Below are 26444 nucleotides of genomic sequence, written 5' to 3'. Positions count from 1 at the left end.
TCCAGGTTTGTTCCCATCAGCTGTCAGCTCCAGGAACCCCTGTTCCATCCTGTTACAGGGACTTTTGCTTCGAGAAACAGAGATAGCAAGTGCCCAGTATCCCTGGAGAGAGCAACGCGGCAGCTCCTTGGGGACAGACAGGGAGTCGGTTCAACCTGCTAACCAGCCACGAGGACATCTCTGTGACTTCCGGGTGAAACTCACCATCGTGGCTGTGGTGTGGGCCTGGGCCTCAGCTCCTCTGGCAAGTAACTGAACTGACTTTCCCGAGGGGCATGGGCCTGGTTTTGGAGCCACATGGGGCTCCTGCCTCTGGAGGGTGATCCTGGGCCCGTCACCCCCTTGTGAGAGGCAGGTTGACACCAGTAGCTGAGTGTGGCAGGCGGGTCTTGCTGTCGGGTCAGCACTGACACTTGAAGGCCCTCCTACTCTAGGGTCAGCCCCTCAGCCCCCCTGAAGGTCAGCGCCACTGGGACCCTCACAGCTGCCTGGCGGTGGCCCTGCAGACAAGCTCCTGAACCCCTCCCTCGCCTGCCCCGTGCGGAGGGAGCCTGCATTGGGGCTCAGCTCGTATCCGTGCATATTTAAGGGGGACCTTCCCAGGACAGCGGCAGGCTCCCCACACCCCTCCCAGAGATCCATTTGTTAAAATAAACCAGGCAAGATCAGAGGTTGGCTCAGAAAGAAACCACGCCTAATTGGGTTCAAAGATATTCAGACAGACGGAAACAGGAGACGGGGGAGGGGCGGGCATGCCACAGACACGCAGAGCAAGAGTGGGAGGCCCAGGGCTGGCGGCGCCGCGAGGAGACCCTCCGCGGCCCTGGCCCTCCGGCGGCGCCTGGCAGGCAGGCTGTGAGGAGGGGCTCTGGGGGCTGTGAGGATTAATTTGGGGACCTCTGGGGCACCCCGTCCGTGCTCTCTTTCAGCTTGTGCTTGCGAAACAGGCTGTAGAGGACTCGCAGCGTGCTCTTGGCGTCCTTGTTCACGATGTCTGCGTGTCGGGAGAGAGCAGGGCAGTAGTCAGATCCAGGAGGCAAAGATCAGGTCAGATCTGTCCAGGCCTGCCCCGGACCGAGGGGTTTCCTGGGACACGAACTCTCAGGGCTAAACCTGGCATAACTCCTGGCAAACCAGGACAGTTGGTCAAGCGAGCCCTGAGTCCCAGGACCCGTCACAGGGCACTGCCATTGTCTCCTCCCAGGCACCCTCTCGGGGGGCCCCCAGTGCAGCACCTCCTCCAGACCTCGGCTCTCTGAACAGTCCATCCCCAGGGACCTTGGTCCCCCATCTCCTCCCCCTAGGACCGTCCTCCACTAGGGTGGGTGGGAGCCGTGGGCACGGGGCCCCCTCATAGGAAAACTCAGCCAACACCAGGCAAGAGGCTGCACCCACACATCGCCCCACTCAGGGGCCCTGGCACGAGGCTGCCTGCCCACGAGAGCCCTGCACTCACCTTCAGGGTTGACAGGGTAGCTGAGGAGGCCTCCTTCCTTCAGCAGCTCCAGAGCCAGGGTGACATTGTGCAGCTACAATGACAAGACCCCATCAGATGTTGGCGAAATGATTCATCATGCAGCCAGGAGGCCACTTCTAGGGGGAAAGGCAGTCCCCAAGGAAGGCACCCAGCCCAGGCATCAGGGAAGGCTTCCTGGTGGAGGTGACACCTGGGAGTGAGTCCTGCCACATGAGGGGACTTTAGTCAGAGAAGGAAGCATCCTGTCTTTCCTGATGCAGCCCCGGAACCTGTGCGCAATAGAGACTCCCTCATAAACAGCTGAGCTCTGAGGGTAAAGTGTAGATGAGGAGCTCAGAGCTCAGAGCTGCCACGGGCCTGTCTGAACTCACAACAGAAAGTGCTGGAGTCAGGTCTGTCTCCCTCTGACACCTGCAAAGCAGCTGGGGCTGAGGAGCCCATTCCAGTCCCAAAGCCCACTTCAACCAGGCCAGGCGGTTCCCGTGGCAACCTAGCCAGGGGCCCAGAGGCCCGGCTGGCAGAGCGGCAGGTAAGCAAAGCCCACCCGAGGGTGCCTAGCCTGCTCCCAGTCCCCTCCTGGTGGGTCTGGGCAGATCTGGGTTGGACATCTGTGCACCAGCTCCCAACAGGTCACAAGTCACAGGTCAGACAAGGCACATGTCCTGCCTGGGCCTTGTCCCCTCCTCTGTACAGGGGAATAGCGCACCTCCCAGCAGCCTCTCCAAGCTGCCATGTGGACCAATGTGATGGTGGACCCAGACTGGAACCATGAGGCCAGACATGAAGGTAGAATAACGAAGGCAGAGCCAAGGCCTCCCTGCAAGTTTCCGCCGCCCCGGCTCCTACAAGGGCTGAGAAGTGGGCTGTGTGGGAGGCCAGGAGCCCCTGAGAAAGACTCTCGCAGAGAGGGAGAGGGGAAGGCCACAGTCCTGGTCCAAGGATAGAGGACAGGGGCGGGGGGAGCATCTTCAGCTCACCCCAAGGACTCCGGCCGCATCCCAGGCAAGGGGCGGAGTCCTCCAAGACAGCTGGCTCCCCGGAGGCCGTGTGGGGACCACAGGGATCCAGTGAGCAGGGTCCTTCTCCACGGAGGAGAGTTGAAGGAGCATCAGATGGACAGAGCAGGGGCTTCCCTGGTGGCCCAGTGGCTAAGACTCCGTGCTCCCAACGCAGGGGGCAGGGGTTCAATCCCTGATCAGGGAACTAGACCCCGCATGCCACAACTGAGAGTGCATGACGCAGCTGAAGATTCTGCATGCTGCCGCTAAGACCTGTCCGCCTACACAAATAAATTATTCTTAAAAAATGGACAGAGTAGCAGAGCTGGATCCAAAATGCCAGGGAGAGGGTGGTGGCAGCTGGGTCGCCAGCCCAGCAGGGCTGCCCCTCTATAGCCCATCAAGAAGAAGACCAAGGCTGGTGCAGGTGCCAACGTTCCCCAACAGGCAGGTCACACCTCTGGGGAGGTGCAGACCGGAGGAAGCAAACCTCGGAGTGAGTGAATCAGCCCTCCACTGCCGTCCTGCCCCATATCCCCAGGTCTTCCCCCAGACTGGAGAATTCTGGAAAATGTGGGTTGTTACTGTTGCTATTGTTTTCATTCTCATCAGGAGCACCATTCACAAGATGCACAGAAGGTAAATATCACAGTGAAGACAGGACACTGGGCTGTGCTCTCCCGCCTCTCAGCCCAGCCTTTGTGCTCACCTCCAAGCCTGCATCCTCACAGCATGGTCCAGGGGACAGAAGGGAAAAGGGGTCTGGGACCAAGTGGCTTTAGGAAACGTTGGCTCCCATAATGTCCTCTGGAAACCCTCCGCTGCAGGACTTCTCAGTGCCTTGAATGTGTTACAATGTCTCCTGCGCTTTTGGGACTATGCATGTTTCCCCAAGCGATTTCACCAGGGGATCCATTTGTCATGGAGCAGCTCACAGGACCAGTTTCTCAGAAACGTTTCCTTCACTTACTTTAAATACTTATCGTTGTTTATTTGTCTTAGTTGTGGCATGCAGGATCTTAGATATTCGTTGCGGCACGCGGGTTCTTCCAGTTGCAGCCTGTACAACCTTTAGTTGCGGCAGGCAAATTCTTAGTTGCAGCATGTGAGATCTTAGTTCCCTGACCAGGAATCAAACCCAGGACCTCTGCACTGGGAGCACAGAGTCTTAGCCACCGATCTTCCAGGGAAGTCCCTAAAAAATATTTACCGATCATCTGCTGTGCGCTGGCCACGCAACTGGGGCAAAACCCAGATCCGCTGCCTGCCCTGTGGAATTTGTGCTGAGTATCACCGCTGTCGACCCTAGGACAACGGTCGCTCAAGCTTCTACAGGCCACACTCCTCGACAACGCTCAGTCCGACCAGGAGTACCTGCCCCAGGCTCCAGCTCCACCCCACCAGGTCTACCCAAAGCATTCGTTTTCTTGCATGCACAGTTTGAGATGATGAAAGGAAAATGACCATGTTCCGCGGAGCTGAGAGAAGGTCACAACCCAGAAGGGAGCATTCAAATCGTTCGAGAGAGCAAGTAATTGCACGTGGGAAGAAGCCGAAGGTTCCCGGCCCTGGTGTTTTCATTTCTGCAGAGCCAACGATTGCCTCGCTCCTCCAACCCTACTCCGCTTCCAGCAACGAACGGCAACCTCACATCGACACCACTGGCAGAGAAAGTCTGATAACGAGAAATTCAATTTCCAGAAGCCACAGGACTGAGATAACAATTCCTCCAGTGTCCCACCTCCGGAAAGGGCCGTTGTTCCACCCTTTGCAGTTAATGACCTCGTCAGCATTTTTGTTACCCATTTCTGCAGCTGAGGTTTCTTACAATAGCCCATAAAAGTGCATTCTTGGGGCCTGAGCTGAGAGGCTGCTTCTTTTCCCTCCAAAGAATGTGGCTCATCTTCAAAACGTGAAATCAGTGGAGTCAGCAGGCTGGCTGCACGTGGGGGCCTTGGAAGGTGGGACATTTGTCCCCAGCTAGTAACTGGGGATTAGGAGGTGAGCAAAATACTGGCTGCCAGCCTTGCCATCTGGTGAAGCCCCAACCTCTGAGTGACGAACAGGGGACCCCTGTGCTCTTTTGGGTCCCAATTCTGAGCCCCTGATTCCATGGGGATCTGCATGTGACCCACCCCACCGGCTCCATCCTCTTAACCTTCCCTTACTGATCACACATGGGCGCCCTGATTTCTGGATAAAAGTCAGCACCACGGTCTCAGCCTTGCTCTGACCCTGCAACTCTGGGTGAACCTCATTCTTGGTCTCACCCTGACTCCGTGTCCCACGGGGCTCACGCTGGCTCCCCAAGAAGGACTTGAGGCTGTAGTTCCCACTTTGTAGACGACGAGCCTGGTTGTCATCCTAACCTCAACACCAGCTGGCTTGCTTGCCCTGTCTGAAGTCAGTTTCCTTGGAGAGAAACAGGAATGGGAATGGTTCCTGTTCAGAGGCCCGACGCAGGAAGGAATTGGTGAGTCATTCCTGCTGCCCATGGGCAAGCACATCCCTGGCCCCAGGCATGTGTCCTCTCGGCGCGCACACAGCAAGGGCCTCTGCACCGAGGCCACAGGGCTTTCTCTGGCCAAGAGGGTGAGAAGGAAGCGACAGCAGCCCAGCTCTGAGCCTGTGCCTCGCGTGTCCTGCTCCATCTCTGGGTCCCCTGCCACTGCCATGAGAAAACCATGCCATGCTCACTGCTGGTCCCAGGAGGAGGCTCAGGGCTGAACAGCCCCAGTGACCCCCGCCTAGATGGCCTGACACCCAGCCCATCCCAGGTGAGCGGTGGAGCCTGGCCACGCCTAGAGCGGCCAAACCCAGACAACCTGCAGACCCACAAGAAGGAAGGTTTGCAGTTTTAAGCCACTGGGTATTTGGGTTGTTTGTTACACAGCATTTTCACAGCAGTAGCTGACTAATACAGTGCCCAGTGAAGGGTGAGAATCCAGTAAGTGCTGACCACTGTTTCTACTGCAGCGTCAAACACTGCACTGCTCCAGCCTGTTTGCTCTTCAGCCAATATCCCAGCTCTGGGGAATCTGAGCCCCAAATCACTCTTCCAGTCAAGAGCACCCCTGCCTCCTGAGAGGGTGGAGATGACACCCACAAAGATGGCCAAAAGAAGAACATGGGCTGAGGATCAAGAGGTCAGCCCCAATTCCAGCTGGGCAGCCCTGGGCATGTCCCACAGCCTCTGGGGCCTCAGTTTTCCCTTCTGTAAAATGGAAATACAACCCTGCCCTGCACTCCACCCCCTAGGAACATGAAGTGAGAGAGAAACGGGAGTAAGGGGCCTGGTGAGGCCAGACTCAGGTAAGAACTCCCTGTGAACATGAGAAGAGCTGTGGTTCAGGGGTCTAGAGGGTGCCTAGGAGCTCAGAGGGGATGAGAAGGTGGTCGGAGCCAACACCCAGCTAAGGGAGCCAGAGCAAAGCCGGAGGAAGGCAGGGCTGGGGGCACCCTGGCAAAGACCTGGAGATGGCAGAGGCCCAGGTGGCGTGCAGGCCACAGGTGGGCAGGGAGGCTGTGGCTGGGAGGCAGGCCTGGAATATTCGACAGGGACCCTGGTGGGGGGAGGGGGTCAGGCTTGCAGCCAGAAGCAGGGACAGACAGGGTTGCTGATACATGGGAGCCAGGCAGAAACCAAGCTTGGAACTAGGTCAGGGCAACTGGGTCAGGGCCCAGGGCCCAGGGCCCCCTCCCACCACCACCCCAAACCCCCCAGGGAAGGCCTTGAGATCTGAGCCATCTCAGGGCCACAGGTACATCAAAGGGGATGGAAATCATTCCTTTTCCCAGCAATGCCCCGAGGCTGGCACTGGGAACTGGCACCCAGCCCTGCCTGCTGTCCCCTGTCTACAGAGGGAGGATGGGGTGCCCTCTTGCCCTCCTGCCCTGGGGTGCCTGCCGCTGATCCAGCCAGAGGGACCCTGCTGTGGACGGAGTTCAGAGAGGGCCACCTGGGGTCCTGGGCGGGATGAGGGGACAAGGGACCGCAGGCCCCTGGATGCTTCTACCTTCCTGATGCTCCAAACTCTTTTCTGTTATTTGTGTAGTCTGAGGGGCAGCAACCCACCCCAGCGCTCCTGCCTGGAGAATCCCATGGACAGAGGAGCCTGGCAGGCTGTTGTTGTCCATGGGGTTGCAAAGAGTCAGACACTTTGAGCGACTGGGCACAAAGGCCAGCAGGGCAGGGACTGTGAGCCCATTTTAGCCAAGAAGCCTGAGATGCAGCCGTGAGCTGCTTGTGGATTGAGGGCCAGAGCGGAGGCTTTGTCTCCCTCTGCCAAGTCCGCCGGGACACAGGGCCCAGGACTGGAGTGAACCCTGCTCCCAGGGGCCTCGGTTTCCCCCTGTGGAGACTCGCGAGCATCCCTTCCCTTCACCGGGAGGTGTCCCGCATGGAAAGGACATTCCCACCAGGGGAACAGACTGAAAAAGCCCAGAGGTGGGAGAGCTTGAGGAGCTGAAGAACCGCAGAGGCTCCACATGACAGGCCTGGGGGTTGGGGGAGGGAGGAGCCCCGCAAGGGTCCAGAAGCTGGGAGCAGTCAGGCCGATGCCCTGTCCCTTCCACCAGCACCAATCTCGCCATTGTCCTTCCCCAACTCAGGCATAGACACCCGCTCCCATCCCCACCTGGACTAACGCAGCTCTCTCCCAACCAGCCCCCCAGAATCCAAGGTCCACATGGGAACTCCTGAAGGCCATGAGGCCAGAACCCCTGCCACCTCTGACTCTTTGATGATGCTATTCCCTCCCCTCGGGGTTCCCTCCCTAGTTTAACTCTGCAAGCCAAGCCCTTCAGCCAACTTCAGGGGCCATCTCTCTCGCAAGGCCTCTCCCGATTCCTGCAGATCGCACTAACCACATTTTCTTGCATTCAGGTTCCCCACCAGCCCACCCACCATGAGCCAACGCATCACTGCAGCCTGGAAGACCATATATCACTGAGAGCACAGTGTTTACAGACTGAGGGGCCCTTGAAAGCAGGAGCTGTGTGGGATCGTCTTTATGGCCGTAGGGCCTGACACCAAGCAAGACCTCAGAAAATGAGGGATCAGGTGCATGGGTGAGTGGGTGGGTGGACAGGTAGACGGACGGATGCTGGATGGATGGATGAGTGGATGGATGTATGGATGATGTGTGGATGTATGGATGAATGAATGAATAGATGGATGGATGGATTATGTGTGGATGGATGATAGATGGATGGGTAGATGGATGATGGGTGGGTGGATGATGGCTGGATGGAAGGATGGATAGATGAATGGGAAGGTGGATGAATGGGTGGGTGGGTGTATGGATGGTGGATGGATGGATGAGTGGGTGGGTGGATGGATGATGGATGGATGGGTGGATGGATAAATGGATGGTGGATGGATGAGTAGATAGATGGATGGATGGATGGGTGGATGGATGATGTGTAGATGGATGATAGATGAATGGGTAGGTGGATGGATGAGTGGCTGGCTGGCTGGCTGGGTGGATGGATGATGTGTGGACAGATGATGGATGGATGAATGGATAGTGGATGGATGGATGGATGGATGGGTGGGTGGGTGGATGATGTATGGATGGATGATAGATGAATGGGTAGGGGGATGGACGAGTGGGTGGGTGGTTGGACGGATAGGTAGATGAACGCATGGATGGATAAATGGGTAGGTGAACTGGGTGCATGAGTGGATCAGCATGTCAATGGCTAGGTGCAGGAGTCTGCAGGTGAGGTTGGCGGGTGGATGGGCAGACATACGGACAACCAAAGTTTCCTTCACCCTTTACTTCACCTGTAAGTGAGCGAATGAAGACTGATCATGCCAGTTTCCTAGATCTGAGCACTCAGAGGTAGAGGTGAAAAGGAAAATCTTTGCAAAAACTTACCATTTCCGCAGGAGAGCTGGGAGTGAGATAGAATTCCTTCAAGTGCAGGAAGAAGCCTTCCAGCTGTCCAATCAGCAAGAGTAAGATGACGCCATCTGCAAACTGCAAAGGAGGGGACTGAAGACGGGTCGCCTGGAGGATCCCACTCTGCCTGTTACAGGCTGTGTGACGATAGAGGTCACACAGCCTCTCTGAGCCTCGGGTTCCTTTTTGAGAAATAGGGATGACATCCTTGACCTTGTGGTGGTGTTGTAAAAAGCAGCAGGTATAAAGCAGTTATTGGCTGCCTAGCACACAGCACATGCTTGATAAGACGAGCCATTTTTACATTTTCTGTGAAATAGCCTCAAATCATTTTTTAAACCACATACTGTTCCATGAGCTACAGAGGCTCAGGAGAAAACAGAGTTAAGTGTAAACCTATTCCATCAGGAAACGGCAGAGAGCATCACACCGGGCTCATTTTGCTGGCTGCTACACTCGTATTTATCTGTTCTGTCTGTGCGTTCAGAGATAAATCCATCACCCCGGCATCAGCGCATCGTATGCTAATATAAGCCTCTTCAATCTCTTCAAAGACACAAAACACAAGATTGAATATTGGAAGTAAGTCACCGCTAGAAGTCCTTAATGGAATTGCCTCGTAATAGGTCTGTTTCCATGCTGGTATTTTGGCCCCAAATCTTGCCTGCTAATGTACCACTGAAATGCCGGGGACTTTAATATCCCCCTTTATGGCAACAGTCTCTAAATACCATTCCCACATGTGCCATTTATTCTTCAAACACCTTTATTTTACCAAGTGAGACATAAAGATGAAACCGGTAGAATGTAAACCCAAGACATCATCTGTTCATACCCGCACAAAACACAACACAACCACAGTTTTTATTGTGTGTCCACAGTGCGTCAGTGAAGTGAAAGTCGCTCAGTTGTGTCTGACTCTTTGTGACCCCATGGACTGTACAGTCCATGGAATTCTCTAGGCCAGAATACTGGAGTGGGGAGCCTATCCCTTCTCCAGGGGATCTTCTCAACCCAGGGGTAGAACCCAGGTCTCCTGCATTGCAGGCAGATTCTTTACCAAATGCCAGGTAATCCACAAAACACCCGAAGTTCACCATCTCACTTGTCACTCACAGTTCTATGAGAGTGGGATCCTTGTACCCATTTTAAAAGAAGAGAAATCCAGGTCCAAGTTCACACAGCTGAGGTGAAGGCGGCGTCCTCAAGCCCAGGGGTAACGTGGACCCACCTGGCTTCTGCCACCTCTACCCTGCTGTGTCACCAGACCACGTCACACACGGGCTTCTCATGTGGCCACCGTGCAAGGTGCTGATGGCACACAAACTCTGGCCTCAACAGCCGGGGTTCAAGTCCCAGGTCGACCATTTAGTCGGGCTTCCCAGGTGGCGCCAGTGGTAAAGAACTCGCCTGCCAATGCAGGAGACATAAGAGACGGGTTCGATCCCTGGTTGGGAAGATCCCTTGGAGAAGGGAATGGCAACCCACTCTAGTATTCTTGCCTGGAGAATCCTGTGGACCAAGGAGCCTGGTGAGCTACAGTCCATGGGGTCACATAGAGTCAGACACGACCGAGTGACAAGCACCACTTAATCTCTGTGTGACCTTGGATAAGATCATTAACCTCTCTGTGCTTAATGTGCTTATCTGTAAAATGGGATAGTAGCCATTCCCACCTAAGGAGGTCATTGGGAGGAGTCAATGAGCTGAAGGGCTCTGCTCAGAACTGGGCACAGGGTAGGGCTTCATCGGATTTAGTTTCAGGCACAGGGCTCTATCAACACTGTTCCCCACTGGCTAATGACGCTGTGTCTGAGACATCAGCAGCTCCAGCTAAGCTCACCATTAGCCATTTGGTGACCTCACCACCAGTCCCCCCAGACCATGTTGTGTAAACAGAAGCCAGGTGGACCGAATCCTGCACCACCATGTCCAGTCAATGCCCCCGGGGTCCAGCAGGCTCCACTGCTGCCCTGAAGAGCCTGGGCTGGCCATCGACTTCTCTGCCCCTCACTGTATTAAGGGAAATCAGGGGCATAGCATTCTGGTGGGAGGCCACGGTCCACCACAGGAGGCTGACAGCTCAAGATTCTATTCCTGCCCCGGGAATGTTCAGCGTCGTCAGCACCGTGGACCAGGAGACACGGGAGCCCTCGGACACAGGGCTGTGTCAACACCCACAACCCCACCAGGCATACGTGTGTGCGTGCTAAGTCTCTCCTGTCATGCCCGACTGCGATTCCAGGCTCCTGTGTCCATGGAATTCTCCAGGCAAGAATACTGGAGTGGGCGGCCATACTCTCCTGCAGGGGATCTTCCCGACCCAGGGGTGGAACCCAGATCTCTTATACCTCCTGCACTTGCAGGCAGGTTCGTAACCAGTAGCGCCACCAGGGAAGTCAATGCAATTAGACAGGGAACCCTCCTGTGTTTTGAGTCATCGTATCGGATAGTCCAAGATTAGTTTTGGGGAAAAACGAGCTGCAAGGCAGTTGTTTCGCAATGAAAGTGATTAACAGCACAGACAAACCCTGAGGTCCTCACTTCACAGGACCATTGTCCTGCCCCTGATTGGCGATGCTGCCTCCATGCAACGCCCCCATTGGAGAGGAGGACCCCAGGTTTCTGAGAGGTGACACCCCGGGTCACACAGGGTAGGCCAGGCTCCCGGTGGGCCCTGCCAAACCCTCTCCCCGTGGCCCTTCCCGACCCTGGAACCCACAGCCGCATCCCTACCTGAGTGTCTAGATTCTGCACCGACAGGCCCAGGCGGTCCAGCTCCTGGTTGACAAACTTCACGATGGCCTGTCCAGGGAAGAACCCCAGGCCCCCAGCTCAGGTTCCCGACCTTCCCACTCAGAGTCACAGAAAGCTTCTGCCCCCCACTGCGTGGCACCCAGCACAGCAGCTGCAGAGTGAAGGCCAGATTCCTCCCCGTTTGCCCCACCCTGTCCCCCAGACCCAGGTCAGGTGGGCAGCGAGTGAGCAGGTGGCAGGAGGCACTCTTGGAGGTTTGATCTCTCTACCTCTTTGACAGCGTTCACCTTCTCTGGAGCCAGCTTAAATAACTCATCAAAGACGTCCTCTGCAGACAGATCCAATAAACACCTCATTACGATGCTATTATTTTTGTGCCAAACAAGGACTTCTTTTCCACCAAAGTTTCTCAGAAGAAACAGTCCAGAGAGAGATGTAGTTTTATCCCAAGTAAATAAGTAAGTGTTAGTTGCTCAGTCGTGTCCGACTCTGTGACCCCATGGACTGTAGCCCACCAGGCTCCTCTGTCCATGGGGACTTTCCAGGCAAGAATACTGGAGTGAGTGGCCATGCCCTCCTCCAGGAAATCTTCCAATCCAGGGATCAAACCCATGTCTCTTATGTCTCCTGCTTTGGCAGGCAGGTTCTTTACCACTAGCGCCACTTGGAAAGCCCAGATGGGCACAAAATAGGTCTTAAATAAACAGTCATCGTTTCTAGCGTGGACACCACCCCATCCCCTGGGAACTCGCCCCGCCTCCCTGTAGTTCCCTGCTCCGCCCAGCAGTCCACAGGAGCTGCCATGGGTGGCTGAAAAGGGGCCAGCCCCAGACTGACTCCTGGCCCAGAGGTCTCCTCCCCAGCGTCTGTGGAGTGGCAGAATAAGGGCATCCAGCCCTTGCAGAGAGGCTGAAATCCCCACGGTGCACAGAAGGCCAGCACCCTCAGCAGCTGAGTCAGGCCCATGGGAGCTTCTTAGCAGCTCAGGCCCCTGGTCCAGACTCAGAGGCGCCAACGCCTCAGACTAAGGTCCTTTTCCCACCAACTGCGTTCCTGCCATGTGCAGCTAACACGCCTCCCCTGGGGAGACCGGTCCTCAAGGCACTGAATACCCAAACTGGGTAGAATTTACCTCTTGATTCTGCAGCCAGCCACTGTGTGACTCTGAACAAGTCACTTCACCTCTCCTTGCCCCAGTTCCCTCATTAGTGAAGGGGGGGGACCGCACTATGCCGGTTAAAATGCCCCATAAACCGACAAACACGGTAGAAATACCACTGAGCCCACCCAGACCTCTTGGCCTACGGTCAGTGAAATTGTGTCCCCGAAGGAGCCACTCCAATGACCCAGGCCAGAACACGAGGGACACTCTAGACACGGTGTTAGGAAGCCCTGCTCCGTGTCCCTGCCCCTCATTGTGTGGCCCAGCCTCATGCAAACACTGCTCCCTGGGAAACCCCAGGTCCTTGGGCTGCCCCTCCACCTGCCCACACACAGACATCTCACCGGACCGGCCTTCCTGGTACCTCCCTTCTCCCACTCAACCTTTCTCAGTCCTTGCTTTCAGAAGCCCCTCACAGGTCATATTGCCTCCTCTGCAGGTGAGAACCCCTTGTTTATACCGCTCTGTTCCAAGCGGGGAAGGTTCGGGGAGGAAAAATCATATTAAGATGGATGGATGGATGATGAATGGATGGATGGGTGAATAGATGGATGGATGGATGAGTGGATGGATGGATGGATGGACGAGTGGATGGATGCATAGACGGATGGATGGACGAGTGGATGGATGCATAGATGGATGGATGGGTGAGTGGGTGGATGCATAGATGGATGGATGGATGATGAATGGATGGGTTGGTGGATAGATGGATGGATGGGTGAATAGATGGATGGATGGATGGTTGGATGAATGGATGGATGGATGAGTGGATGGATGCATAGACGGATGGATGGGTGAGTGGGTGGATGCATAGATGGATAACCAACCGCCAGCTGGCCAGGCGGACTGACTAAGGAATAAATTAATGAAAGAAGGAATAGCTGAGTCAGTCAGTCAACTGGTGAAGAGCTCTGTCACAAAAACAGCAGCCAAAGCAGTGAACAGTCATTATCAAGCACTTTCTCTGCACTAAGCACGTTCACAAAGTACTTCTTAACCCCTGCCACCAGCCTAAGAGGTGGGTACCATTATTAACTCCATTTTATAGATGAGGACCCTGAGGCACAGACAAGTTCAGTCACTCACCAAACTTCACATGGCTAATAAATGGGGGAATTGGTGTTTGAACCCAGGTTGCCTGGCCCCAGAGCCCACACGCTGAACAACTCCACAGCTGCCACCACCGATGGGAATTAAAAATCTCTCTACCCATGTGAGCAGCATCACGAGAAGGAACAGCCAAATCCACGGGCAGACAGACAGACGGGAGGACAGAAAGACAAGAGGGCTGGAGATACACGTGCACGCGTGCTACGCTGCTTCAGTCGTGACCAACTCTTTGCGACCCGATGGACTGTAGCCTGCGAGGCTCCTCTGTCCATGGGATTCTTCAAGCTGAATACTGGAGTCGGTTGCCACGCCCTCCTCCAGGGGATCTTCCCGACCCAGAGATCGAACCTGCGTCTCTTATGTCGTGGACCATAAAGGAGCTGTGAGCACACCCAATCATCAGCCAGTCATAACGCCATGTCTGTCTCAGCACACACCCAACAGAAAAAGATTCCCCTAAATTAGGAAGGTACTCACTTGATGGCTGGTCCTTGTCTGGGCTAAAGAGAAAAATGTAGGGGGTGGGGGTGGGGAGAGAGCAAACACATGGTTAAAAAACAAAAACAACTTCAGAGACGTAGTGTCTTCGTGTGACGAGGCCTGGCAGCGCTCCCTTTTCCTGGCAGCTCCGAAAGCAGGCAGGGCCCTCGTGGGAAGCAAATGGCAGAGGTCCAAACCTCCCCCTGAGGCTCCCACACCTAGGAACGCCTGGACTGTGTCGTTTTTGCGGTTGCTGTTTTAGCTGTGCTATGCTTGCTAAGTCGCTTCAGTCGTGTCTGACTCTTTGCAGCCCCATGGACTGTAACCCCCCAGGCTCCTCTGTCCATGGGATTCTCCAGGCAAGAAAACTGGAGTGGGTTGCCACACCCTCCTCCAGGGGATCTTCCCCACCCTGGGGTCGAACCTGTGTCTCGTGCACTCGCAGGCAGGTTCTTAGCACCACCTGGGAGGCTGTTTCAGTTGTGGTCGGGGGGTATTACACGACACAATAAAAATGCCCGAATCCTCACTAGAGAGCCGGCGCATGTTTGCCCACACCCCTGTGTGTCAGAACCTTCCAGCACCCCCAGCTGGCCCCCGCCCCATCACGTCCCACAAAGGTCACTGCCACTCAGAGGCCTGGCTGTGTTTCCGTTTGGGCTGCTTGTGTTTGCAGTGAAGCCGTGCGCCCGCCTCGTGTCTGGCTTCTTTCGCCGCCTCTTCATTGTCATTGAGCAGTTTCACCTGGACTTTGTTGTGAAGTGCTCCACACCCTCCCCACCGACACCCTGAAACCTCAGTTCTGCCCGCCTCACCCCCCCAACGCCATACCCCCATGCCTGGGGAAGGTTGGGCTCTCCCAGAAGAGTCAGGTGGTCCCTCCAACCGACCGTGACCCTGGCAGGAAGCTGGGCCGAGAGGGATGGGGGAAGCAGCCTGAGACGAAGGCCCAGGGCTCCGCATGGAGGCAGCTGCCAGGAGGGGCACACGGCCCTGTGCCGCCTGGGACGCAAGCCCAGGGCCAGGGGTGGGCCCTCAGCGAAGCGTCCGAGCTCAGCAGAGGCTGAAAGGGTGGCTTTAGGGCTGCGAAGGGAGGAGGGGTGTGGCCACCATGACCACCGCTAACTGCACCCTCTCTCTTAAGTTCCCCAAACTCGTTCTCAGACCCTAAATCTTCGGCATAGACGGGTCAAGACGGATGGTGGGGAGGGCATCTAGCTTCACCGAGTGGGAGGGGAACAGGCCTTCTTCCTGGGGTGTCACTGGGAAGGCAGGTGTGCCAGGCCCCACTGGCAGGAGGGGCCGACAGACGTCTGCTCCCTCCACCCTGGCCATGCCCGGCCCACACACCTCCGCCACAGACATTACCTGCCATCAGCTAGCCCATTCCCCTAGCCTGGCCCCAGTGGACACCCAGGAGCCGTAGACCCGAAAGGACCTCAAGGCTGGGGGCACAAAAGAGGGGAAGGTCCCTTTACTTGCATCATCTATAACCCTCACGACAGCCCCAACAAGTAGGAAAGGGGGGTCCCCCTTTATCAAAGGCATGAAGAAGCTCAGAGAGAGGGAGTGACTCGCTCGAGGACGCACGGCTCATACCAGGCTGAGCTGGGATCTCAGCCCAGGCCCGGCTAGCGGCCCAGTCTGCGAACAGGAGAGAACTGAACTTGCCCAGCTGGGCCTCTGAGAGTTAAATGGGTCAAGGGAGCTGAAACAGCCCAGTGCCCTGCACACAGTAGGCCTGCGGGAAGGGTTAGACAGGAAAGGAGAATCCACAGATTTCCTGTTAAGAAACCCACTCTCAGGCCAACCCAGAAAGACCTTTGGACCAGATGGGGTGGGAGGCGAAAAGGGGAAGCCAGGCAGCGGCCTGTGGCAGGGTCTGGGGAAATGCGGGCCTGCAGGCGGAGCGGGGCCCCTGTGCAGCTCTGGCAGCTTTGCAAGGATGAGAGACATTCTGCCTGGATCAGGTGAAGATTCTACAATTCACAGAGTGGAACCTGCAGCCCAAACCCAGGGGCCTGCTGCAGGGCCAGCCCCCCACCCTTCCTATCCCTGGAACCTGGGCAGGTGTCCCAGAGTGTGAGCCCATGGGTGGCAGGGGGACCCTTGGCTGAGGTCAGCTACAATCTCCACCACAGGGGAGTCCAGGAATGCAAAATGGCCAGGTCTCCCTGGAGAGAGACGCAGCTGGGGGTGCTAGAGGGCTTGGCGGGAGAGGCACAGGGTCCACGCACGGCTTCCTTTACCACCCAGGCTGCTGGGAGTTCTGGCCACAGGCAGGCTGGCCCCGCACCACTGAGACCCCTCCAAAGCCTCACCCGGCCTGCAGTTCAGAGGCGCCGAACAGCAGCCCCCCTTCTCCCCGGACCCCCAGACCCTGCGGTTGCCTTGTTGCAGAGCCCACGTGCACGGCCCTGACCCTGCTGTGTTTCCAACCCTGCCGTGGAGCGCGTGCAGGGCAGGCGGGTGTAGGCGGCTCTGCCGGCCAGGACTCCAGGGCCAGGCGGCACCTAGTAGGGCTGGCAGAGTGAGGGCCCCGCCCGGAAGGTCAGGCAGGCCTGCCCCTGCCCCGGGGCCCGCTGCCCACTCCCGAGAAAGCCCAACGCCCCCGCCCCGCCTCACCCGCCCTCAGTGAGCTGCTCCACCGATTTCTCCGACTTCAGGCCGCTCTTGGTGTGCTAGGAGAGAAAACGGGGGCGAAATGGAGTAGCCACAGAAAATTCTAGGGCCCATGACTGCCGCCAGAGGCGACTGGAGGGCCCAAAGCTGCCCCGAGGGACCCAGCTCACCCTGCCGAATCTGCTCTTCAAGGCGGCCTCCCTCCTGGGCAGCCCTTATGGGACCAGCTTAACTGTCCTTCCCAGGGGCCCTGAGCCCTACAAAGAGGGGGACCGTGTCTGCCTTGGTGCCCAGGTATCCCCAAAGTCCACTCAGTGTCTGGCTCACAGGGCGTCAATGGACCTGTGTTTACCTGATAACAAATAAGTGACTGGGTGGGCGAATAAATGAGTGGGTAGATGGATGAATTAATGGGTGAATGGGAAGGTTAATGAATGAGTGGATGGGTGAGTGGATGATGAATGGATGAGTAGGTGGGTGAATGAATGGATGAGAGGGTGGATGGATGAGCGGGTGGGTGAGTGGATAAGTGAATGGATGAGTAGGTGGGTAAATGAATGGATGAGTGAGTGGGTGGGTGAGTGGATGATGAATGGATGAGTAGGTGGGTGAATGAATGGATGAGTGAGTGGGTGGGTGAGTGGATAAATGAATGGATGAGTGGGTGAATGAATGGATGAGTGGGGGTGAATGAATGGGTGAGTGGGGGGTGAATGAATGGATGAGTGGGGGGTGAATGAATGGGTGAGTGGGTGGGTGAATGGATGAGAGGGTGGATGGATGAGTGGGTGGGTGAGTGGATAAATGAATGGATGAGTAGGTGGATGAATGAATAGATGAGCAGGTGGGTGGATGAGTGAATAAATGAATGGATGAGTGGGTGAATGGGTGAGTGGGTGGGTGAATGAATGAGTGGGTGGTTGAATGGATGGATGAGTGGGTGGGCGAATGAATGGATGAGTGGGGGGTGAATGAATGGATGGATGAGTGGGTGAATGAATGGGTGAGTGGGGGGTGAATGAATGAATAGGTGAACGCATGAAGGAATGAAGTCACCTCCAATTTACATACAGCCATAGAATTCGTCAGCGGTTTTGAAAAAGTCAGAATGAATCCTCCTGAGTTTGGCTGGACTCAGTGTATTCTGCCTTCTGGGAGAAGGGAAGCTGGCTGCTCCCCAGGTGCCCAGGAGGTGGGGGAGGGGAGAGCAGGGAGCAGGCGCGGGGGGCCCTGTTGGTGGTACTCAGGGTCTGTCTGAGAGAGAAGGCAGGCACAGACTCCTGGGCCATCAGCTACAGCATAAGTCCACACGTGCTGGAGAGGGAGCACTCAGTAGATGCTAGCATCAAAAAGGTCCCTGGGGCCCCTCTCACACCCATGCATTGGGAGACGAGGCCGTCACAGTGGGAGGGCAGTGGTGGTGGCCCAGGGTGTGAACGCTCCAGAGGGCCGTGAACAGATGGTCACTTGTGGCCCATGTGGTAGTCATCAGCCAGGACCTTCAGGACACCCCAGGCAGGTGTCATCTGCTGAGTAAGTGGGGCTGGCCAGTCTACAGACCTGGTCGTGGCCCGCCCTGGACTCTGCATCTCCTGCCCACAGCTCTGGCCCAGCTTCCCCTACGGTCCTGGTGGGATCTGGTATTTCTCCCGGCTCCCTGGAACTCACCTGGGTTCAGCCCCCGCCCTCTGCGGCATCCACCCCCTGGTCCAGCATGTGGTGAGGCAGCCCCGAGATGCTCGACCTGCAGGCAGGCGTCCTCCGGGGCCCGCCCCTTACCTCCATGGTGATCACCTCCACCTGCACGTTGGTCGGGAGGGGCAGGTCGGGCTGGAAGTGCTTGGCCAGGGCCACGAGGAGATTCAGGGTGGCCAGCAGGTCCTTGCGGAAGATACCTGGGAGGAGAGCGGGGCACGAAGTCAGGGCTCCCAGGATACCCGAAACTGGGGCCACGCGGTGGGCTCCTTATGGTCACAACCACCCTCTGCAGCCCGAGGAGCCTGGCGTCCAGGCGTCAGGGGAGGAAATCTACATTCAGAACCTAAAAATAGCCTCACTTTGCTCCACTCATCCTTTCTGCAAATATAGCCCAAGGGCGCGAGCCGTGTGTGGAGGGAACTTTCACACACAGATGTTCACCGCAGCGCTGCTTAAACAGCTAAATGTCCTACGGCAGGGCCCTGGCTGAACAAACTGTTAGATCTGAGCTGAACGTGACCTGGTTTAGGGGCTTTCCTGGCAACTAAGACAGTACAGAATCCAGCTGCCATGCAGGACACTTGGGTTCGATCCCTGAGTCAGGAAGATCCCCTGGAGAAGGGAATGGCAACTCACTTCAGTATTCTTGCCTGGAGAATTCCATGAACAGAGGGGCCTGGTGGGCCTGATGACCTGATTCAGGGCCAACATTACAAGCATCAGTTATTGAATGTGAGACTTGAAACGCAGTGGAGAGAATAGTGACGGGGGCCTAACAAATACCGTCTGACACAGAACTATATTCAACGTCCTATGATAAACCATGATGGAAAAGAACATTTAAAAAGAATATATATATATATATATATATATATATATATGTATAACTGAATTACTTTTCTGTACAGCAGAAATTAACACAATGTTATAAACCAACCATACTTTAAAAAAAAAAGGAAAAAAAGGGCGTTCGAAAACTGTTACCTCCTCACCTTTTCATACTGTTTCATACACCTACTTCTGCTTTACTGACTATGCCAAAGCCTCTGACTGTGTGGATCACAACAAACTGTGGGAAATTCTTAAAGAGATGGGAATACCAGACCACCTGACCTGCCTCTTGAGAAACCTATATGCAGGTCAGGAAGCAACAGTTAGAACTGGACATGGAACAACAGACTGGTTCCAAATCGGGAAAGGAGTACGTCACGGCTGTATATTGTCACCCTGCTTATTTAACTTATATGCAGAGTACACCATGAGAAGCGCTGGGCTGGATGAAGCACAAGCTGGAATCAAGATTGCCGGGAGAAATATCAATAACCTCAGATATTCAGATGACACCACCCTTATGGCAGAAAGCAAAGAACTAAAGAGCTTCTTGATGAAAGTGAAAGAGGAGAGTGAAAAAGTTGGCTTAAAACTCAACATTCAGAAAACTAAGATCCTGGCATCTGGTCCCATCACTTCCTTGCAAATAGATGGGGAAACAGTGGAAACAGTGGCTGACTTTATTTTGGGGGGCTCCAAAATCACTGCAGATGGTGACTTCAGTCATGAAATTAAAAGATGCTTGCTTCTTGGAAGAAAAGTTAAGACCAACCTAGACAGCCTATTAAAAAGCAGAGGCATTACTTTGCCAACAAAAGGCCATCTAGTCAAGGATATGGTTTTTCCAGTAGTCATGTATGGATGTGAGAGTTGGACCATAAGGAAACTGACCACTGAAGAATTGATGCTTTTGAGCTGTGGTGTTGGAGAAGACTCTTGAGAGTCCCTTGAACAAGGAGATCCAACCAGTCCATCCTAAAGAAAATCAGTCCTGAATATTCATTGGAAGGACTGATGCTGAAGCTGAAACTTCAATCCTTTGACCACCTGATGCGAAGAACTGACTCATTTGAAAAGACCCTGATGCAAAGATTAAAGGCACGAGGAGAAGGGGACGACAGAGGATGAGATGGTTGCATGGCATCACCGACTCGATGGACATGAGTTTGAGTAAACTCCGGGAGTTGGTGATGGACAGGGAGGCCTGGCGTGCTGCAGTCCACGGGGTCACAAAGAGTCGGACACGACTGAGTGACTGAACTGACCACCTCACCACCCAACCTTGCAGAGGCTATTTCAACTCCTTCCAGCCTCAGTTTTCTAATCTGGAAAATGGGCAGGATGTAGAGGTTGGAATGGCAGGAAATCCTACCAAGTGGCTAACTGGGTGGGACTTTGCACACTCGTTTCTTACAAGCAGGCACTGCCGATGTAAGTTAGATAAGCTAACCAAGCAGGCAGTTAGCACCCATCCAACAAGGCAGTTGAGCGCGTGTGTGGGGTTGGGGGTTGGGCAGCCATGGCAGCCTTATGGAGAAGGCTGCCTTTATCATCCTCGCACCGGGCTTCGAGGCAGCCCCGCCCCTGCCCGGGTAAGGGCGCTGTGATTCTGCCTCCTTGCCTGCCCGCTCCCAGCCCCCTCCACACCAGCCCCACGCACTCTCCACGCTCCACTTGGCCTGTGGCTCTTCCACCCGCAGGCTCTGGTCCACAGACTCCAGGACGGCTGTGAGCTTGCGCCTCTGGCTGGCCGCGGTCAAGGCGATCTCCTCCACGTCCAGCTTGAGTCCGCTCAGCTTCTCTGAGGACCAGAGAGAGAGGGGTGGGACGGAGGGAAAGGGTGGGAAAGGCTGGGGGAGGGCAGACAGATGGGGCTCCTGCCAGGGGACCCACAGCCAGTCTACTTCCTCCAGGCAGTCATGGGGCATGTGCGTTGCGTGGCTAGGCAAGCCCCGCTCTCTGGAGACGCCCCCGGACCACTCCACATTGACCAAGACCCTGTGCCCCACCCCCTGAGCCTCCCACACAGTGACCCACGGTCCTCCTCCCTTCAGGGCAGTGTGGTCTAGTGGTTAAAGCCAAGACCCCTGGCTCCTCCCCCCGCCCCCCACAGTGCTCTCTTCATGGTGAGACCTTGGACAAGCTACCAGGCCTTTCAGAGCTCAGTTTCCTCATCTGTAAAGTGGGGATGATCACAGAACAGCTGTGTTGACGGTTAACAGTACCTGCTCCGTGGCAAGAGCTCAGGAAGCTGTGGCCGACAGGCCTGTCCTGCAGCTGTCTGCCAAGGGCTCTGCAGAGGGCACCAAGCGAGCCCCAGGCTGGCCCACTCTGCCTCCTAGGACTTCCTGGGGCTGAAAGCAGAGACTTACGGAAAAGGTGGTGCAGGATGAGCCCGTCGAAAATGTCCTCCTCCAGGCTGCGGACCACGATGTGCTCCGGGAGGAGCTCGGCGTTGATCCAGTCCATCAGCACCTGCAGCGCCGAGGGACAGCTGATAGGGGGCCACTCCCCACTCGGCCTCTCGCTGGGCTCAGCTCTGCCCTCCTCCCACCAGTCAACTCCTACTTGTCCTTCAAGGCCAGGTCAAACATCGCCTCTTCTGGGAAGCCTGCTCTGATCTCCCCGGCTGTTAGGGGCCTGCTCTGGGCTCCAGTGGACCTGAGCACTTTGGGGTTTTTTTGTTTTTTTTTTTTTGTCCTGCATAAGGTTTTGATAATACAGGGGTTTTGAAATCCTCTGGGGGGCGGTCAGAGGTGGTGCAGGTCAGGAGGTCTCCCTGGAGGAGGTAACAGAAACACCCCCACGGAGGCTAGAGAAATACCGCAGAGGAAAAGGGAAGCCCCTTGTCTGTGCGCAGCTTACAGCCGAGGAGAACTGGGTGGTGCCCGTGTGTTCCCACCCGCTTGGTCAGCCGTCCACTGCCCCAGGCAGCTGAGCCAGAGAAGGAGCACGAGAGCTGGGGTTTGTGGCCTGGGTCCAACCCCGGCTCCATCGTCACTGGCCACCGCGTGTCCCCCACGGGTCAGGTCACTCCTCTGAGGCTCCGCTCCCTGGGACGCAGGTGAGCTCCCTCTCAACCACCAGGAGCCTTGCTGGCATCACGCACAGAAAGGCACACCGTCGGTGCTCAACAAGGATCCCTTCATGCAGCCACTCAACAGGTCTCCCGGGAGCCTGCGGGTCGCCACCCACCAGCTTGAGGTTGGGGAGGGGGCGGCCCACGGTCCCCACCCCAGGAAGGTAGAAAGACTCCTCCAGACAAAGATGGTCAGAGAAGGTTGCCGCACCTTTTGCAGTTCTTCAAATTTGGGGTTACTCCGGGAAGTGGGGGGAAGGAACTTCCTCTTCTCTCCTGGAAACAGGGGAGCATGACACATGGATGGGGGCCTGCAGGTCAGCCCTGGAGCCAGCGTCTTGACCAAGAGGGGAGACTGGTCCTGCCACTTCACACGCACAGGCACACACATGTGCATAGGGCACTCAGACACACAGGCACACAAGTGCATTCACACACGCACGTGGATAGTCATACATATGTACACATGCCATCACACACACACACACACACACACGCCCTGACCACCAAACATCCCCAGACACCTGGGTTTCCTAGACATGCCTCGTCCTCTGCACCCCCTTCCTTCAACCGAGTGGTTCCTGCCTCCCCCAGGACACTCTTCCCCCTCACTTCTCTCGTGAACACCAGCCCGTCTTCAGACACCACAATATTCGTATTTGGAGAACATACGTAAACTCGAAAACTATTTCTTGTCTATCTGAAATTCACATTTAACTGGACATCTTGCATTTCATCTGACCCTTTCCACGTACATAAGAAGGGGTCACAGACCAGTTAAGCCCAGGTCCCCAGGTTCCTAGGGGCTGAGGCAGTGTTCAACCATGACTGCCAGGCTCCCTGGTGTGGGCAGGGCATTGAGGGCACCTGGCTTGTCCACTGAGCCCCAAGATCTGGGTCAGCACCTCCCCTAAGTTGAAGAACCACAGAACCCACAGATGGTCATCGAGTTCCAGTGGATGTGGGAGAAACTCAGTCACCCCGGGGCTGGCTTTGCCCACATCCACAAGACGCATTGCCTCTGTGTTCACGTAGCCCGGCTAGAGGCTTCCAGACACGCTGAAGGGCTCCGAGTCCCACCCGGCCCATGTGATCCTCACAGGAGGACAGGCTCCGGCAAATGCCTGGTGGCAGGGGTGGGGCGGGGGTGGCGGTGCCTGAATGGCCGTGGCCCCTTCCTGGAGCGTCCTTCCTGCCACTCTGAATCTCACCATGTTCCAGCTCTGCCTGCCAGAATTGTATCTCCAGACCGACTATAAAACCAAAAATAAACACTTTTCCAAATCACGAAGCCCTGCCACCCTAACAGCAATTTTCCTCCTGATGCTTCACAACCTGAAACCGCTTATAACCTGAGAACACCAGACAGTTACTGAAGTCAGCCCTGTGGCACCGGGCTTGCGGCTCTGCCATGTCACCCCCTGTGCCTGCTTCCTCGTCCGTAAAAAGGAGGTGAGAGTGCCCGTGACTACCACTCTTCAGAGTAACAGGTGAGATGCTGTGTTTAAGACGAGCTCAGCTCAGCCCCCGCACAGACGGGACCACACAGCAGTCAGCATCCTCACCACTGTCCCCATTAACCTGGAGAAGTGCGGTTATGCGGGATCTGGGGATGACTCAGTGGAAGGTTCCAGAAGCAGGGGAGTCAAGTATAAATAGCAGAAGGCAGAGGCAGGGGCTGGACAGAACTGGGTGTTCAGCGGACCACCTGGCAGCCAAGGCAGGGCCTGAATTGGCCCGGGGGCATTCTCAGGATGCCAGCCCTGCCCCTCCGCCCCACCCGGCCAGCACCTTGTAAGAGTTCTTCCTCGGCCGGTGGGTCCGCCTTCCCAGGGAGGTGCAGCAAGTTGTAGAGGGACTCGGGTTCCATCGCTGCCTTGCCGGCCCTGGGGAGGCAGGGAGCCAAGGACATCACCCTCCGAGTCACTCTAGACTCGAGGTCTGCTGTTTCCTCTAGACACCAGGAGGCACGGGGAGAGGGTAGAAGCTGGCTGGGGGGGTGGACAAGTCACCGGGCTGCCTGGGCAAGGGGAAAGGGTGCCTGCTGAGAGGGTTGCTAGGAGCCAGTGCTTGCGGGACGCCCTGCAGAAACAGGCAGCAGCTGAGGTCAGAGCCTGCGCAAAGGCTTGGTGGGGAGCTGGGGTCCTCCTCGGTCAGGTGTGGAGCGGCCAGCCCACGGCCCCTCCGACAACACACAGGAACCTCCACCCACCTACCCCCACCCCAGGCAGTAGGACCAAGGGGGCAACCCACTGCTCAGAGCTTCTTGGATCCAGAAAACCCTCTGGCTGACCTCAGGGGGCAAATCTGCTGGAGGGGTGGGGCAGCAGGGTGGCGGTGATCACGTTGACGGGTGATGTCTGCAGACCAGGAGCTCCTACCAGGGCAGGGGTGGGGGACAGGCCTGTCCTCTCTGGGCCCTGAGCCTGAGTCAGGGGGCACAGAGCAGCCCCCCAGCCTCTGAGTGAGTGGACGTGGGACTGGGGTGCAGGCTGGGCTCTCGGGGGTGTGGGCTGGTCCTGCCTTGCTCAAGTTCTGAGCGAGCTTCTCCACAGTGGGGCTTATCATCCTGGCCTGTCGAGGGAGCTCAGGGTCTCTCCGCTCACCAGGAAGGGCCAGAGTTTTCAGAGCTGGCCCTCCTCATCCTCGCTGCAGGGGAGGGTGCCCAGCAGAGTCAGAGCCTCCTTCCTGCTCCCCTGGACTCACTTCCTCTCCTGCCTGGTGTGGCCCTGCCCCCGCAACTTCCGCTCTGGCCCCTGGGCCTCCTGCAGCGCTTTCAGCCCCAAACAAGACATTTGGGGCGGGGGGGCCTCCTGCAACAGAAGCTGGCGGTCAGCTCCGGCCCGGGGAGGCCTGGCTGGAGTAGCAGGGCCCAGAGCTGCCGTGAAATGGAGGCACTCACAAGAAGGTAGTCACGCTGTGACATGGGCGGCCAGCATGGGGACTCCGGGGCACTGTCTGCGGCTCCGTCCTGCCCTAAATCTTGGGGGTGTGGAGAGCAAGCCACTGGGCTGACTCCATCCCCCCGTATTCCCAAGCCTCCTTTTGGAGGGGGTTCTGTTCAAAGGACAGGGCCAGAGGAGAGGCGGGAACTAGGCCTGGGGGAAGGGGGGAGGTTAGGAGATTGGGTTCCAGGTGAGCTCCTCCTCCCATGTGACTTTGGGCAAACAACCTCCCCTCTCTGTTCCTGACGCTTCTTTACTGGGAGGGGCTGAACCTGATGGGCGCCAAAGGCAGCAAGTGTCCACAGAGCTGGGAGCTGCCTCCAGCCATCAGCAGCCCCAGGGGCTGTCCCTTCCCAGACCTGGGCCTCTCTTTCTTCATCGGAAGACTTGGGGTGGCTGGTCTCCTTGGCTGAAAGTTAGGGGAGATGACAGGCTGGAGAGGGAAACTTTCCCTGGCTACACGAGAGCTGGGAGGGCGCCCTTCTGTCTGCCCGGGCCTCTGGGCTGGGGGAGCAGCGGCCTGCAAGCCTGGGAGGCAGGGGTCCAGCTGGGCGCAGGGTGTGCTTCGCCCGGCATCGTCCCTGTGGGACCTCGGCTAAGACCAGGTTCTCCTGGCCTCGTTTCCACAAGGCCTCCCAGAGCCTCCCTCTCTGTGTGTTTGAGCTCAGGCTCAGAACCGAGGACTCACCTGGCTGCTTCCTCCACGCAGGGAAATGAAGGCCGCGGAGCTCAAGCGCTAGTGGTCCCCGGGTTCCAAAGCAAAGCCAGTTCCGGTGCCCTAGGTCGGCAGGGGCCGCCGGGAGGCAGGGGCAAGCGGCTCACTTCCTCCGGGGCCTGTGGCTTCTGCAAAGCCGTCCAGGCTGCGTCTGCAGGGTGCTTCCTCCCGGCGGGGCGTTAGAACCTGATGCTCTGAAAGATGCCACCAAAACTCCCTCTGGAAAGCTCTGCCCCTGGGTCTATGGGCTCAGCCACACCTCCGCACTCCCCAGAGGCCTCGCAGGCAGCTCAGAGCTTACATTTCTTCTTTCTGTCCCTCTCCCCTCCCTGATATGCAAACCAAGCCAGTTCCTGAAGCCAGAGGCTGGGAGTCAGCTTCCCCCCAGGCCCCAGCTCCTCCATCAGCAAGTTGTCAGCGCTGCCTCCAGGCTGTCCCTCCAGCTTCTTATCCCTGGCCTGACCAGGGCCCACCTTGCCCTCTCGTCTGGACCATACAGGAGCCTCCTAGCTGGGAACACACTGCTCGCTCAAACCCCACCTCCTACCCCTGAGTTGTTCTCCACAAGTGACCAGAGGACCCACTTCACATCTCAACTCACTTAAAATCCACCAGCAGTATCCAGTAGCCCTTAAAATGAAATCCAGTCTGCCCGGCCCAGCCC

At 56.7% G+C, this 26444-nt stretch overlaps 1 protein-coding gene across 1 annotated transcript; it reads right to left on the bottom strand.

Moving 5' to 3' along the window:
- Positions 675 to 25946, bottom strand: PARVG (parvin gamma). The gene is made up of 13 exons (XM_018048882.1): positions 25754 to 25946; positions 23912 to 24006; positions 22332 to 22396; positions 21414 to 21516; positions 20702 to 20842; positions 18292 to 18407; positions 16516 to 16571; positions 13888 to 13910; positions 11408 to 11466; positions 11118 to 11186; positions 8358 to 8459; positions 1457 to 1529; positions 675 to 994 (listed from the first exon to the last, which is right to left on the bottom strand). Exons 2-13 carry the CDS (start codon positions 23988 to 23990, stop codon positions 885 to 887), a joined length of 996 nt encoding a protein of 331 aa, XP_017904371.1. The 5' UTR covers positions 23991 to 24006; positions 25754 to 25946; the 3' UTR covers positions 675 to 884.

This window comes from Capra hircus, chromosome 5, assembly GCF_001704415.2.
Source record: "Capra hircus breed San Clemente chromosome 5, ASM170441v1, whole genome shotgun sequence".
Lineage (NCBI taxonomy): Eukaryota > Metazoa > Chordata > Mammalia > Artiodactyla > Bovidae > Capra > Capra hircus.
Note: the sequence above shows the minus strand (reverse complement) of the source record. Positions and strands in the feature narration are given on the sequence as shown.

What these genes read in the sequence shown, in the direction of transcription:
- PARVG (XM_018048882.1), bottom strand. Translation starts at nt 23,990, where the DNA reads ATGGAACCCGAGTCCCTCTACAACTTGCTGCACCTCCCTGGGAAGGCG. An exon ending in CGAGGAAGAACTCTTACAAG is followed by an intron (nt 22,397 to 23,911) that starts GTGCTGGCCGGG and finishes CCCTGTTTCCAG; the next exon opens with GAGAGAAGAGGAAGTTCCTT. An exon ending in GAGCAGCTCACTGAGGGCGG is followed by an intron (nt 13,911 to 16,515) that starts GTGAGGCGGGGC and finishes TTTTCTCTTTAG; the next exon opens with CCCAGACAAGGACCAGCCAT.